This window comes from Parasteatoda tepidariorum, chromosome 10 (genome assembly GCF_982258835.1).
Source record: "Parasteatoda tepidariorum strain Cologne lab strain chromosome 10, Ptep-v5.0, whole genome shotgun sequence".
NCBI lineage: Eukaryota > Metazoa > Arthropoda > Arachnida > Araneae > Theridiidae > Parasteatoda > Parasteatoda tepidariorum.
Genome location: NC_141764.1, coordinates 5,037,166 through 5,053,892, shown reverse-complemented (window position 1 = coordinate 5,053,892; position 16,727 = coordinate 5,037,166). Strand labels below are relative to the sequence as shown.

Here is a 16,727-nt window from a genome sequence, read left to right as displayed (position 1 = left end):
CGAGACAACATCCTTGATGCTTATGTGCGCCCATATGCCGGGGCAATTGGTGATTGCTTCCTGTTACAGGACGATAATGCAAGACCACACAGAGCTCGCATTGTTGATGATTATCTTCAACAGGAAACAATTACTCGCATGGAGTGGCCAGCTCGATCCCCGGACTTGAATCCTATCGAGCACGTTTGGGATGCTCTAGGGAGGCGTGTATCTGCCATCAATCCGCCCCCTCAGACCCTTGCCACGCTTGCAACTGCTTTACAAGAGCAATGGCTCTCACTTCCTATTGAACTGATAGACCGCATAATTGAAAGCATCACACATCGCTGTTTGTGCTGTATTGCTTCTAGAGGCAATCATATTCCATATTAAAGGTACTTTTTCTATTGCAAACCGATACTTCCAATTTGTTTATTTTATACATGTGCTAATTTCTATACTACTATTAATGTCTGATAATTTCTTTTTATGTTGTTTAATACCTTACTATGTGTTGTATATTGTGGGTAAGTTTCATAAAATTCCATGTGTAATTTCTTGAGTTATCGCGATTTTTGTGAATTTTCCTTAATTTATGATAACCAGTGTATTTGGTCTTACTTCAACCGCGAAACCTTTAAATTTTGAACAGATACAAGGTTTAACGTGATATACAGGGAGATTCCGCGCAACTTGGAAGAAAGTTGGGGCAAATCATAAAGATTTAGAAATGCACGGTAACACATAGACGTCAAATCATTAGATTACGACAAAGCATAGTTACTTAAGAGCTTATTTTAAGCAGTTTTAGACAATTCATACAAAACTTAAAACAACTTTCATAAAGGTTTAAAGGCGCTCGGCAGTCCGCAAAAGAGAAGTACTCCGTAAAGTGTACATTCCAAGCCCCGCATAACTCTGCAATCCTTGTGACGTGCACAATCATCTCTTAAACGCTGTTCTGAATCACCCTGTATTTTAAGAACTGGGGTTTAAGAAGCTGAAGAAGACTGTAATTTTATAAAATAAGTTAAAAAAGTAGACATATTAGGGTTTGCAAATTAATATTTTAGTGAGGAAGAAAACAAACTTAGGAAGACAGAACTTGGAAGGACTCAAGAACATCAACAAACAGATTTGTTGTCTTTTATGAATTTTATTGAGAAAGGGTAAAGATAAATTAAACACAAAGGTTTTATACTAGTGTAGGCGCCATCTGTTGGCGTTACTTAGAATTGACAGGAATATTAGGATCGGAACAAAACTGAAAATATCAAATACCTGTTTGATTGCCCGAAGAAGCAGAAACGAAATGAAAATTGATTATTAGGAATGCTTTCCTCTGACTGACTTTAATGTTGGGCCTTCCTCTATACTGATTCACTAGATTATGTTAAGAAAAAAATTTCTCCCCTTCAATAATGAATTGGTGAGCCTAATGTGTACACTTCGTTGATTTCATTTTAAACAAGGAGTCTAAAGTTAAAGGTTGTCTTAACAGGGCTCTCCATTTATTGTCCTTCAATAACATGTTTTTTTTTTTAATTTTATTTTCTAACCGTCGTTGAACAGCCTACCCAATTTTGGGTTTACGACTACTAATGTTTAACTTCGTAGCCCTGTTATTTTAAAACCAATCCAGAAGACAAGGGAACTCTTGGATCAAGTATCGGGAGAAATTTGCCTTCGTGGAGGACTTTTCGATGAAGCTAACCCGCATTTGCGTTAGATGGAGAGGAAGACCACGAGAATCTTCCACGGTTAGCCTGACGGCAAGTGGACTCTAACCCCGTCTAGAATAAGATGACATACTCTTTGGATTTGACAATAACTGTTTTTTGACATGACATCCGAACATTGAGGTTTTTAAGAGTCTCTTGAAGATATTTTTAGTCTCAAACTTGCTGAATTTTCTCCTTTGAGGAGGAAACTAATACTTTCCTTATCAAAGAAAACCTTTTTTTCAATGATGGCAAAAATATCCCTGAAACTAATGTTTTTTTTCTTCCACCCACGACGGATTTCAAACAATGCACAGGCTTAATTGGATACATTCTCAATGAGTATTTTTGGCTGTTTAAGTCGAGGAAAATGGATATCTTCCTTCTAACATCGCAAAAAATATTTGTAATTCATGGATGATGCCAACGACGCGAGTATAATTCCAATATCACAACTGTATCTATAGCTAGAACAGCGCTTTTGATACTAAATAATTTAATTATACCAATCATTTTTATACCATAAATCTTAATGAAAGGAAGAGTTTGTGAGTGTGACTTTCTTATGACTTCAGAACTGTTTGTGATATCATCTTGAGACAATGATTTGCAAGGGGCAATTTTAACCCTCTGGGTGGTTTAACCCTTCAAAAAGTTGTTCAAAAACTTCGACAGGAGAGTCGTTTGAAAAATAGAATTTTTTTCATTGGTAGCTATGTTATAAATTAAACTGTAAACAATGGGATGACTGCAAGTGTGGGTATCTCGATCCTGATTGGTTGTTGAAACGTGGCATTTGCTTACGTTGGCAACTGTTTCACACCATTTGGCAACGTTTCGCACCATTACGCAAGACGAAAAATTATGAGCATAATAGGAAACTCACAGAGAGGCCCTATTGAAATGTTAACAATCGGAACTTAGAATTTAGCTCATGTAATGAAAGTACATAATGTCCTTTATACTCTCTAAATATTAACCTATATTATTTAAAAATTGGTCAGAGATATTTTTATAATGTACCATACCATCACGCAAAGCCACATAGTTATAGATGAAATAAAAGAACCAAATGACCACAATACCGTGAAATAAAGGGCAAGACTACTAGTGCCAAGAGCGCAAGTTCATATCTCGAGAAATCTATCATAGCAATTGAAAATATTAGCGGCTAATTATTAACTAGTTATTTTTCTTTCTTTTTTTGCATAATAAATTTATTCTATTTGAAAAATTTATTACAGTATTGTAATTTTAATGAAATAATTTAAATTATCATTCACAGTGTTCATTTTTATAAAAAAAATCGTTGGATCACTTTGAAAATTTTTTATGATTTGTTGTGCTCTCTCATAAACCTAGAGGCCTATATGTTTCCTAATTATTATTAAACTTTAATTTTTAAATTTGGCGGCATCTATTGTTACATTATGCTTGCATGCTACTCCAAGCTAAAATTAGAGATGAATCGGTAGGGGCACAATGTGACCTAATTTGGTGGCTCAGGGGATAGAGAGCATTCGCCTTCCAATGAGGAGAGCCGGGTTTGAGTCCCAGCGATGGCTGGTCGATACGAATACCGCACCAGGCTCGCACCCACCACAGTGCTGACATAAAATATCCTCAGTAGTAGATGGGTCATGGGCTAGAGTCCGCTTGCCATTGGGCTAACCGCGGGAAGTTTTTGTGGTTTTCCTCTCCGTCTAACACAAATGCTGGTTAGTTCTATCAAAAAGTCCTCCACGAAGGAGGATTTTTCCCAATACTTGATCCAGGAGTTCCCTTTTTTTCTGGATTTGGTTCAAAATTATGAGGCCATGGAGTTAAACATTAGTTAATCGTAAACCTATTAGTAATTTTTTCTTTTAATTACAGAATTATTCTATTCTACTGGGAACCATTTTTTACTTTATAGTAATTGTAATAAAATATTTCAAATTATCGTTCTTAATATTCCTATTTATAAAGAAAAGTGTTTCTCGTCTTCATTTTGCTTAAATATTATTAATTTTCAAACTTGGCGGCATTTATTGTTACAATGTACACCATGCCGTGAAATTATAGACCACTCAGTAGGAGCACAAAGGGACTTCATTGTAATATTCCCTTTATAACAAAAAACGTCGGTATTATTTTAGCTCGTGTTCTAAATATAAAGCTATAATTTGAAACTTGATCAGATGTATTATTATTACATTCCTCATCACCAAGCCAAGCCGAAAATTTTCAGACACATTATTGGGGGTTTGATAGTAAAATTATCATTCCCTAAAACTTAGATTATTATAAAACTGAGACTCATGACCTATATTTTCACTAAATATATTCTCCTATCATTTTGAACTTTGATCAGATGTATAGTTACAATGTACCACACCAACACGAAATTATAGACGAAACCCAGAAGGGTCCCTACTACTATATGAATCACGGAAAATTACTTAAAATGTTTAATCCTGTTAGTATGACTGCAATTCTGTGGACCGCCAGTCCCTTTTTTTTTAACGGTATGGTAATTTTAATAAAATATTTTGAATTTTTGTTCTCGATATTTTCCTATATAAAGAAAACGTCACAACACTTTGAATAATTTCTAAAGATTTCTTTTATTCTCTGCATATGCCGAATAGTAGTCTATATTTTTACTATATATTAGCCTTCAATTTTAAAACTGGGTGGCATTTATTGTTACACTATACACCATGCCAAACCACAAATTTATTGACGAATTAGAGAACGCAAAAGATAGTAAGAAAGTCGGAGCTTAGAATTTGACTCATGTTATGAACATACATAGCGGCCTATATTTTTTCTAAATATTAACCCATGATTTTAAGAAACAAGGACAGATATATTGTTACATAATGAACCACAATGCCACTAAAAGCCGTAAAATTATAAGCTAAACAGAGGATCCCTAAATAAATCCGTTAAAATGATTTAAAATTTTGAATCACGTTGAACTGCTAAATAACAGCAATCCCCTTAATGAGACTGCTAATCTCAAGAGCAGACGGCGTATGTAAATACTTAATATTATCTACTTATTTCTGCTTTCTATTCTATTCGAAACACTTTTAACAGTTATATCCGTCGTTGAACAGCCGACCCAATTTTGGGTTTACGACTACTTAAGTTTAACTCCGCAGCTTTGTCGTTTCGAACCAATACAGAAGACAAGGAAACTCCTGGATCAATAACCCCAGAGGTATTTTATTTTATTTTATTTTATAACCGTCGTTGAACAGCCGACCCAAGTTCATGGGTTTACGACTACTAACGTTCAACTCCGTAGCCTTGTAATTTTGAACCAATCCAGAAGACAAGGAAACTCCTGGATCAGTACCCCCAGAGGTATTGATTTGTTGTGGGAACATGGAGGACTTTGAGACTCGACAGATTTAACGTGCATCAGTCACCATTTACTACACGGGGAGTCTTCGGCCGGCGAGGATCGAACCCACGACCTCTTGGATATGGGCCCAGTGCCCTACCGACCAGGCTATCCCGGCCCCCCCCAGAGGTATTGATTTGTTATGGAAACATGGAGGACTTTGTGACTCAAACAGATTTAACGTGCATCAGTCACCATTTACTACACGGGGAGTCTTTGGCCGGCGGGGATCGAACCCACGAACTCTAGGACCTGGGCCCATTGCCCTACCAACCTGGCTATTCCGGCCCAATTTTTTAACAGTATAGTGATTTTAAGAGGGGATATGCGGCATTATATACATTCAGAACATGAGCGAAACTTTTCTTTTTCATTACGTTTTTATTATAAACGCCATTAGAGGAAATAAAAGAAATATTTTTGTTCTGCAATATAAATAATTAAATTGGACAGCACCGGATATCGAACTACGGAATCAACAGTATAGAACTTCGAACAATACCACTGACATCGGCCATTTAGCTGTTTAACTGATTTGAAGCATTTTAGGAGTTTTCCTCTGTTTCGTATACGTTCTACAGTGGGACCATAATATTCCCCATAATTTGTCTATAATTTTAAGGCTTGGTTTGGTGGCATCGCTAATATATCTGGTCGAGAGCTAAAATTATGGCTTAATATTAACAGGATCTATGGATCACTCTATATGTTCAGAACATGACCAAATATTTTTCTAATTTCTTACACTTTTATTATACAAACGCTTAAAAAATGATAAAAATAAAATAAACGAATATTTTGTTAAGATAAACATACTGTCAAAAAATCTTTTTTTTTTCTTCTTCAGTAATAAAATTTTGTAAATTCGACTGCACCGGTAATCGCTCCATGGATTTAGCTAATACCTGGATTAGCGCTTCAAACCATACCACGGACTTCATCCATTAGACTGTTTTTCGCAATTCGAGCTTTTTAAATCATTTCAGCATTTTTGCATATTGGGTCCTTATTATGCCACATCGGACGACCCATACTTTTTCTATAATTTTGTAGTCTGGTATGGTCATGTAGTTGTACTACGTCATGTAGTATGGGTATGATGATGTAGTCTGATAATAAATCTTATCAAGTTTCAAAATTATAAGTTTATGTTAAGAGGAGATTTGGAGCATTATATATATTAAGAACATGAGCAAACTTTTTCAAATTTCTTAACATTTTATTATAAACACACTTAAAAATAAATAAACAAACGTTTTATTAAGATTACCATATACTGTAAAACGAAGAAATATATACATTTATTCAGTAATAAAAATAATTAAATTCAACAACACCAAATATCGATCCACTGGGATATCAGTTTAACGTTTCAAACCCTACTACACACTGCGGCCATTTGACCATTTTATACAATTCAAGATTCTTAAGTAATTTTCGAGGTTTTGCATACAGTGTAAGGTGATATGCCCCGTTGCGTGGCCTTAGTTTGTCGATAATTTTGTAGCTCTGTATGGTAGTATGGATAATTATTAGACCAAGCTCCGCAGTTATTGGTTAATATTAAGTGGAAAAATGGGGCATTATATATATTCAGAACGCAACGAAAATGTTCCGAATTTCTAACGATTTTATTATGAATATACTTAGAGAAATATAATTTTAAAAATAAAATTAAGGAATATTTTTTTAAGATATAAATATTCTAATAAAATTTTTATTATTATTTTTGTTGTTGTTGTTGTTCTGTAGTGAAAAAATTTTTTCACTGCACCAGGAATCAAACTAAGGACCACGGGATTATCAGTTCAGTGACTCAATCGTTATTACGAACTAAGGCCATTTGTGTAAATAAATTCAAGCATTTTAAATAACTAGTGGGCTGCGCCCACTGCTCGCTAACGCTCGCCAATCCCCGAAAATTGCTTCGCTCGCTACTAACTTAGGTACATTGCAAATGCACAAAATTCTAAGAATTCAAAACAATCATTCAAATCCATATAACAACTTTCTTTTATTTTTTAAATTACATCTGTTTAGTAAATACTAAGTCATTAAAATAAATTTGAATTCAAATAAATGACATGTAATTCGTTAAACCTATTAGAAAGGTGCTACAGTATAAAATCTTAAGATAAAATTTCTAAAACTGATATCTCTTTAAAAAGGTTAAAATTTTGGCTATAATTAAGTCTATTAAATCTCTTAATAAGTCTAATAAGTCTAATTTGTCTATAACTTTGAAATTGCTACGGTAGTATGGATATTTAATATAGTATATTTGACCAAGTCTTAAAATTATTGGTAAATATGAAGAGTATTACATATATATATGACACATAATATATGGGATTACATATCAGAACATGAGTAAATTTTTTAAATTTTTTTAAATATTTATTATAAACGCACTTAGAAAAATTAAATAAAAAAATATTTAATTAACAACCTGTAAAATAAAATAAAAAAATTTTCTTCTGTAGCAAAAATAATTCAATTCGCTTGAACAGAGAATCAAACCACTGACCTCGGGATTAACAACTAAGCAATTCAAACCATACCACTGACGACTGCAATCTAGCTGGTAAAAGTAATTCAAGTTTTTTTTAATCATTTCCGCAATTTTTCATAAGTTGCACAATGGGACCATATTATGCTCCTAATTAGTCTACAGTTTTGTGACTTGGTAAAGTAGTATAATTAATATAATATGTCTAACCAGTTTCTATATTATAGGTTTCAATAAATTATTTTAAATTAATATTCAAAATATTCATTTTTATAAGGAAAGTGTTGCGACTCATTGAAATATTCTTGTGCTTTCTGCATAAACTTAAGGCCAATAAATTTTTTCCCCTTAAATTTGAACCTAAGTATTCAAATTTTACTACATTTATTTTTACAATATAGCTGTAAACTACAACAAACAACTAAATTTTAATCAAATCAGTTAGAGTACCAATTTATATTCCTTTCATACGAGCGTCGGATCATCAGCACAAAAGCTCATATTCTGAATATACATAATGGCCTACAATGCCCGTTCAATATTAATCTATAACTTTGAAACTTTGCCAGATATTTTGCTACATTGAATCACTCACCATGCAAAGCAGTAAAGTTATAGACGAAATAGGGAAGGAGTCTCATTGTGTTCCCTATATAGATCCGCGAAAATTTGTTTAGAATATTGAAGCCCGTTTAACGGACTGCAGTCTCTAAAACTGAAATAAAACAACGAAGTAAGTCCCAAAATCATGTGTAAATACCAGCTGCTTATTATTAGGTAATTACTTTTTCTTTTTATTATAGAATTATTCTATTCCATTAGGAACTGCCTTTTAGAATTTTAATAAAATATTTTCAATTATCATTCTCAAAATTCCTCTTTATATAGAAAGCGTCGCGACACCTTAAAGAATTTCTAAACATTTCTTGTGTTCTCTGCATGCACCTAAATACCTATATATTCTCAGCATATATCTCGAGAAACGAGGAATCTATCATAGCTTATGAAAATACCAAGTGCAAGTGCTTAATAGTTAATTATTTTTATTACAGAAATATTCGATTTCATTCTTCTTCTTTCATAGCATTACAGACTGTTACAGCCAAGACCACCCCAAGTAGTCTTTGCCATGTGCTCCAACTCGTAGTAAAACTCTTCCAGTGTCCTTCATTAAATATTATAGAGCGTATAAAAGACTTTCTCCTCAAAGTCAAGCTACATCATTCGTGGTCTCGTTTTCTGTTTTCCACGGTATTAGTAAAAGTAGCTTTTTTACTGGGTTTGTATTATCAGAACGGAATACATATCCGAGTTACTGTGGTCTTTGCATTTTATGACTTTAACAATCAGTTTTCCATGGTGTTTGCTCATTTTGTATCTCATTCGTGGCCAGGATGTGGTCTGGTTCAGGTCAAAATTACGATCTACGAGTGGATGGGGTGTGGATATGTCCTCCCTTTTAAACGAAACGGAATATGATGAATCTCCGAATCACTCTAAGGGATGTATCCCAGACCATCGCCAATAGCCCATTGCGCAGCTAGTATCACGTAAATAAAAAGTATCGAAGCGTATCTCATTCGCAGTCGCGAATTTTTCAGAGCATTCATACCGTATGTAATCGCATGCAGATGCAATTTGCGCACGAGTGAGCAGTTTGTTTTAAAGACCATTCTCGCTCTTTGTGATTTTTTTCACTGGAAAATATTTTCCCATGAAAAACTTTTCAATCAGGTTCTCATATACTTTCGATTTTTTCATATGCGGATCGCTAATGGTTGCGATTTTTTAACATGAGAAAAAATTGTTCCACGTAACGTGACATTCGTCCCACGTATTGTAAACATTCGCACGCGCGTCTGGGGTAAGCTTACCTGCATCCTGAAAAAACTAGAATCTTGTAAAATTTCTATACAAGAGCTTTATCTTTCCAAATCAATATAGAACGGAAATCCCTCGCAGGAATTCTCTAAATGAAATAAGGTTGTTGAATATGTTAAAAAGGTGAGTTTTCGATTGTTCTTTTAGAAATTTTTAGACCAGATTTTTAGTTTTTCTCAACTTAGTCTATTCCAATCGGATGCAGTGTGTACGGCTTTTCATACCCAGTGAAAATGCTCCTTAAAATTTTTAGAGTGCAAAGCTTAAATGGATCAATTTAAGTCGAAATTGATAATTCAGCAGTAAATGTACACCTCATCTTACTACTCATTCGTTTATTAGTAAACAAAAGAACAACTGAATATTTGTGAGAAATATCTGAAACTAAAGTTTTATAGCTCAGATCACTATATTCCTTTAAAACCAGTACATAAGTTAAATATTAACGTCTTTTGTAATTAGTATTACTGTCAAAGATATGAAATATTTTTGGATTATGTTTCTTATTACATCACTTTTTAATTAATCACTATCTTTATCACAGTATTTTATTTCTTTTTTTGAAATGATGTTTGCATCTATCTTTCGAAGTTTGAAATTTGTCCGACATTTAAACCTAAAAGTTGTTCGACTGTATTCTGTACCAAAGGTAAGACCTTTTGAAGCTGATACTTTCGATAATTAGCTTGATATTAAAAATCATGTTCTGACCTTTTATCCCAGATGAATGCAATGTGAACTTTTGGTTATCTCTAATAAATTTTGTTAAATGTTTGTAAGCAAGAATATTTCTGTAGATCACGTTAAAGTTGCTGAAATAGTTTGAGAATTTATTTTTATCGACTTAAAGAAAAAAGCTTTTATTTTTGTTTGATTTTTCTAAATATTTTATGCTGATCAATAATCCATTTTAACACAGTCTGCTGTGCATCATGATTATTAACGCAATAAAAAAAAAATTTGACAAAAAATTAAATTTACTTCTCTTCCATAAACTCTTCTTGACTTGATACTAATTATGTGGACTTATATTTATTTCAATAATGAACAAATACGAAATACATAGACTAAAATGGGGATATTTCTCTGCATTTGTCCTATTTGTGTGCCAACTGAAATTGCCAATGTGTCAGTAATTTCACGGTCAATTAACTTGTACTAAATTTTATACATATAAGTGTAGAAATCAGTGTTTTCATTACGGAAAAAAAAATGGGAGAGAATTTCTCACCCTTTCTCAAAAACAGGGTGAGATTTCAAAAAGTTAAGTGAGATTTCTAATAATTAAAAAAACACGAATAGACTTGGAAAAAAATTATTTCTTCAATTATAATACATTTTTAACATCTTCTAATTGAATATTTTTGCTGCATCATCATATGGAAAATGTTCTATATCTACTTTTTCATCAGCTATTATATTTATTTGGCTGAAAAATATCCGTATTTGTTTCATTTTGACCGTTTCTACCGACATTTGTTTCATTTTCATTTGTCTGCTACGGAGTAGAAGACGTCGCCTTAACAAGGTATATGTCCATCTTAGATTCATGCACAAAAAATTTAACCGTCTTACATGAAGAAACCTTACCTACGCTGAACACGTGGTTGCAGAGAAATGTGTTCTGAAAGGGGTTCCGTGGTTCGGGAGGGCGTGGTGTTCTGCTGTTCCCACCGGTTCTGAACAATACTGGTAAATAGGGAAGCTAGATAACAAGGACCGATGTTCAAAATAATGAAAGATCAAGGAAGAAAAGTGAAACGGATTTTATTCAAAATGGCAAAAGAGGAAAATTTTTCCAAAATTCCGGCATTTTAAAATTGATTAATAGAGTGCCCGAACTTCTCACGTTTATAATTTTTTATTGCGAGAAAGGAAAAAAATATGCGAGATTTTCGCGTTCTAGAGCTGTAGTGAAAACATTGAGAAATATATAGTTAGAAATATTCACTGACTTGTCCAGTGGTGGTTATGAGTTAAAACTCTATCAACTCATTCAGCTACTCTCTAACTCTATTGTTTAATGTTGATTCAAACTCTATCAATAAGAAACTTTTAACTATTGAACAGCAACAAATTCCTATGATCTGAAGTCATAGGCACATTGTGACACCTCTTATTTCACTCTATCGCACCTTAGTGTGCTGCAGCACTTGCTTTAAGAATTCCTAATGAGTAGCAAAAGCAAAAATCATGGCACAATCTTGTTTGGTAAAAATTAAAAATCATGACATTTATAAAACCCTCTGTTATAGGCTGAACACTTTTTGACAAGTAGTCTTCCATTTCTTATATGAAAATAACCTGTAACTTATGTTAAACTTTTACTATTTTACACCTTTTTTTTCTGTTGAGCTATTGCGCATAACTCTTAATTTAATCATTGAAAATTTATCTAATTTCAGTCTTTCTATTCTATTTTTTTTTAAATTTCTGAATTAAAATTATTTTTAATTTTCTATTTATTCTATGCTAGTTTTTTTTTTTTTTTAATTTCCGAATTAAAATTATTTTTTTCATTCAAGGTCAAAATAATTGGCATTAAATAAAAGCTACATTTAAAAAATTAGGTATAGTGTCATTTAAATGACTTATGGTAGTTATGATTTATCTGGTATATTTTTATGTTTATAATTGTAACTAATCACTTGCTTTTCAGTACTATTTCCAATTCTTACTGGATTATTCAAAATTTCAGGAAAACCCCATATAAAACTCTGAAAACACGCAAAATCTGAAAGGGAAAAGAAAAAAACATAAATTTATGAGAACCCAAAACCAAACACCGAAAGGAAAAGATGTCTGTTTTTATTATTGTACTTACTGAGTTAATTAATATTTTTAAAGTGTAACTATCAAGGGGTAATATATTAAAGAACTTGGCTATAATTTCAACATAACTCTACAATATTTCCCTAGAATGCCATTATAATAGTGAAGCATCTATATTTATATCTATTTGCAATCTTATAAATTGATTTCATAGTGTTCTGTGCTATATGTCATCTGTTATATAATACTTTTCACAATATTCTTACTAAAATTTCTTTTAAAAAATATTTTCTAGAAAAAGAAACCTGGTACTGAGTTAGCTATGGACCATTTCGACCAATTCTATAGCACTGTCTACAAAGACTGGCCTTCTATCCGTTTAGGGCTCTTATGTCCTCATCACTACTGTGCTGTTGCAAATACCTTCTGTGCAAACAAGTCTCCTGAACACCTGTTTGGCGACTCAGATTTGTTTGATATGAAAACCATGTATCATCTGAATCTTAGAGAGAACCCAGATGTAGGTCCAGAAGAAATAGAAGAGCTTCCTGAATACAATCCTCCTGAAGAACAAATGACTCATCCAGATTCATTATCAGATAATGAAAATGATAGTGAGTTAGTACCTTGCGATCAGGATGAGTACATGCCTGCAACTGAGTTTAAGAACAGAGAGTTTGAATCTGATGAGTGTGATGAATTTTATTTCCCTAAAATTAATTACAAGGCAAAACTGATTCGGCATGGTGTTATACATTTTCCTGAACACTGGAATATTTACTATTGTTTCAGAGGGAAATTCAAAAGATTTCCTCAGCCCAGAGTAGATGTTACTGGATTGCTAAGTAAGTAGTTTTTTTCAAGCCTAGATTCATTGCAGTGTAGTCCATCTTCCTCAAGGAGGATGGTGACTGTGATGACGAAATTTGGTATGGTTGTAATTGTATGGTATAGTTGAAGATTCATTGCAGTGTAGTCCATCTTCCTCAAGGAGGATGGTGACTGTGATGACGAAATTTGGTATGGTTGTAATTGTATGGTATAGTTGAAGATTCATTGCAGTGTAGTCCATCTTCCTCAAGGAGGATGGTGACTGTGATGAAGAAATTTGGTATGGTTGTAATTGTATGGTATAGTTGAAGATTCATTGCAGTGTAGTCCATCTTCCTCAAGGAGGATGGTGACTGTGATGAAGAAATTTGGTATGGTTGTAATTGTATGGTATAGTTGAAGATTCATTGCAGTGTAGTCCATCTTCCTCAAGGATGATGGTGACTGTGATGAAGAAATTTGGTATGGTTGTAATTGTATGGTATAGTTGAAGATTCATTGCAGTGTAGTCCATCTTCCTCAAGGAGGATGGTGACTGTGATGAAGAAATTTGGTATGGTTGTAATTGTATGGTATAGTTGAAGATTCATTGCAGTGTAGTCCATCTTCCTCAAGGAGGATGGTGACTGTGATGAAGAAATTTGGTATGGTTGTAATTGTATGGTATAGTTGAAGATTCATTGCAGTGTAGTCCATCTTCCTCAAGGAGGATGGTGACTGTGATGAAGAAATTTGGTATGGTTGTAATTGTATGGTATAGTTGAAGATTCATTGCAGTGTAGTCCATCTTCCTCAAGGAGGATGGTGACTGTGATGAAGAAATTTGGTATGGTTGTAATTGTATGGTATAGTTGAAGATTCATTGCAGTGTAGTCCATCTTCCTCAAGGAGGATGGTGACTGTGATGAAGAAATTTGGTATGGTTGTAATTGTATGGTATAGTTGAAGATTCATTGCAGTGTAGTCCATCTTCCTCAAGGAGGATGGTGACTGTGATGAAGAAATTTGGTATGGTTGTAATTGTATGGTATAGTTGAAGATTCATTGCAGTGTAGTCCATCTTCCTCAAGGAGGATGGTGACTGTGATGAAGAAATTTGGTATGGTTGTAATTGTATGGTATAGTTGAAGATTCATTGCAGTGTAGTCCATCTTCCTCAAGGAGGATGGTGACTGTGATGAAGAAATTTGGTATGGTTGTAATTGTATGGTATAGTTGAAGATTCATTGCAGTGTAGTCCATCTTCCTCAAGGAGGATGGTGACTGTGATGAAGAAATTTGGTATGGTTGTAATTGTATGGTATAGTTGAAGATTCATTGCAGTGTAGTCCATCTTCCTCAAGGAGGATGTTGACTGTGATGACGAAATTTGGTATGGTTGTAATTGTATGGTATAGTTGAAGATTATGATGAAATCAGGATCATGACCATAATAAAATTTTTATTCGGTAACAGTTTCAGAGCTCAAGATGCAAAATTAAAGAATATTTTATGAAAAAGACTTTTTAAGTGAAATAATAAATTTTGCATAATAATATCAATGAGGACAGACCATTGGAAAATAAACAGAGCTGCCATTCCACAGGAAAAACCTGGAAAATACAGGGAATTAAAAAATAACCTAAAATACCAGGAATTGTGATTTTTTCTTTGCAAACTGTGAAAATACAGGGGATTTTGTTTCTTATTTTCGTCTTTTAAAAAATGGTGATTACTCAAAATGCAATCTATGGCATATTTAAGGATGATATTTCAGCTATACTATACTATTTAATTTACTCTAACATTATTTGTTTTAAATATATATAGCTGTACCTTTTTTCTCTAAGTTTCTCCAGTAATTAAAGTTAGTATAGTTAGTACAATATAGCGCAGTGATGGTGTGTTTCTACTTAATATATTGTGTATAATATGTACGGGGAATTTTATTTCTAGATGTGAGTGGCAACCCTGAGTAACAATTGCAGAGCTCGAGATACAAAATTAAACAATATTTTATACAAAAACTTTTTAAGTGAAATAATAAATTTTGTATAATATCAGTAAGATAAATCTGACATGACCGGCCTGATCAAAAGCCAAATTAATAAGTGATTGAAATGTTCTCAACAGACAGTTAGGAGCATGGGAAGAGATCCATGGTTGTCGATTTATCGACACATAAAATAGCCAAAAACAAAGCCAACCCCTCCCAATCAATATTAAATTTGAAAAATAATTTGGCGAAAACGAATCACCAAAAAGACTGTGAGAATTAGTCTAACCATATAACTGAAACACTTTTGTGATAACAGTTGTAAATAGATGATAGTGATAAAGTTGTAAATAGAGTTATAAATAGATCTTGTTTTCGATTTCGTCACGACCCTGAATTAATGAGTTTTACATTAGTATTGAAATAAAAAGTTATTCATTACATTGATTGTTAAGAAAAGAATTAAATATCTTATGTTTGCTTTTTATAAAATGTAATAAAAATTAAATGATAGGTTTAATTTAATTAAAATTCGGTTAAGAATGATTAAAAGTATCTACTACATCTCTGTATATATCAGCTAACACTAATGTTTGCTTACGCAAAGTGTTAACATGTCAAGGCTGACTTTTGGAAAATAAATAACAGTTGTGCGTAATCTGTTTAACATTAATAACTCTCAACAATGTTTTAAAAATCTTAATTTTAGTGATCAACATTTCTCAATGAAATATTTATTTTCTATTAGATTATTATTTAATGGATGGAGCATCTATATTACCTGTTCTTGCATTGGATGTTCAAAAGAATGAAGATGTTGGAGATTTGTGTGCTTCTCCTGGTGGAAAATCACTTGCTATTTTATTTGGACTCAGATTTGGTATTTAATTTATTATCCTTTTAACTCGCTAAGAACAAATTACAGTTTGTTGTCTTTCCAATTCAAATAAATATTGCAATTGACATTTATCAGAAAAAGTTATAAATAATAAAATAAAGTTCACTATAATTCAAGATTGACAAGTTTCTGCCGAGGTGGTTAAAACCACTTTTAGAAACCCGTTAAAACTGGCATGGCAGAAACCCTTTTCTGCCACATTTGTGTCAGAAACTGGCAGAAATTCAGAAAAGGGCATAAAAAAAATACTGAGATTGACATACAATGGATAATTCATAGAAAAAAAAACAAATAAATGTTAAACAAAGTACAATTTTTTTTATAAAATTATCACCATTCAAGATCAAATATTACATTGTTTGCACTTTGCAGTAATCTATAACAAAAGACAAGTTTTGATGCAGTTTCTGAACCTAAACAATTTCTTTTCTCAATTTGATATACTGCACTCTTTATATTTAATATAAACAAAATAATATATATTTACAAACAATGAATTAAAAAGTTTGTTATTGTTGCATGGAGTTACATTTTTCAGTTTACTTAAACAAAATGTCATTAAGCAATTACTGGAACTAATGTAGGTGTTTTTTTAGTTTCTGCCGGTTTTTACCGGTTAAAACCAGTTTCTGCCACTGGCATGGCAAAAAACAGTTTCTGCCAGCAAAAAGCCAACCCTGCTATAATTGCAAAAAATTGCAATTTAAATTTATCATAATTACTAATGGATATAATGATCATCCAGAAACTTCCTCTAACCAGCCTAC

At 32.8% G+C, this 16,727-nt stretch overlaps 1 protein-coding gene across 3 annotated transcripts in view; it reads left to right on the top strand.

Annotated features, from left to right (window-relative positions):
* Positions 1-16,727, top strand: part of l(2)10685 (5-methylcytosine rRNA methyltransferase l(2)10685) — a 213,437-nt gene that overhangs the window by 180,784 nt on the left and 15,926 nt on the right. For 2 of the 3 annotated variants that reach the window (XM_043051734.3, XM_071184172.2), the window contains 2 exons: positions 12,552-13,101; positions 15,811-15,942. In XM_043051734.3, the coding sequence (XP_042907668.2) occupies positions 12,579-13,101; positions 15,811-15,942 (655 nt within the window). In that variant the 5' untranslated portion in view covers positions 12,552-12,578. Of the gene's footprint in view, positions 1-9,753; positions 10,134-12,551; positions 13,102-15,810; positions 15,943-16,727 lie in introns of those variants that run through there. The other variant, XM_016072222.4, reaches the window with a different exon arrangement.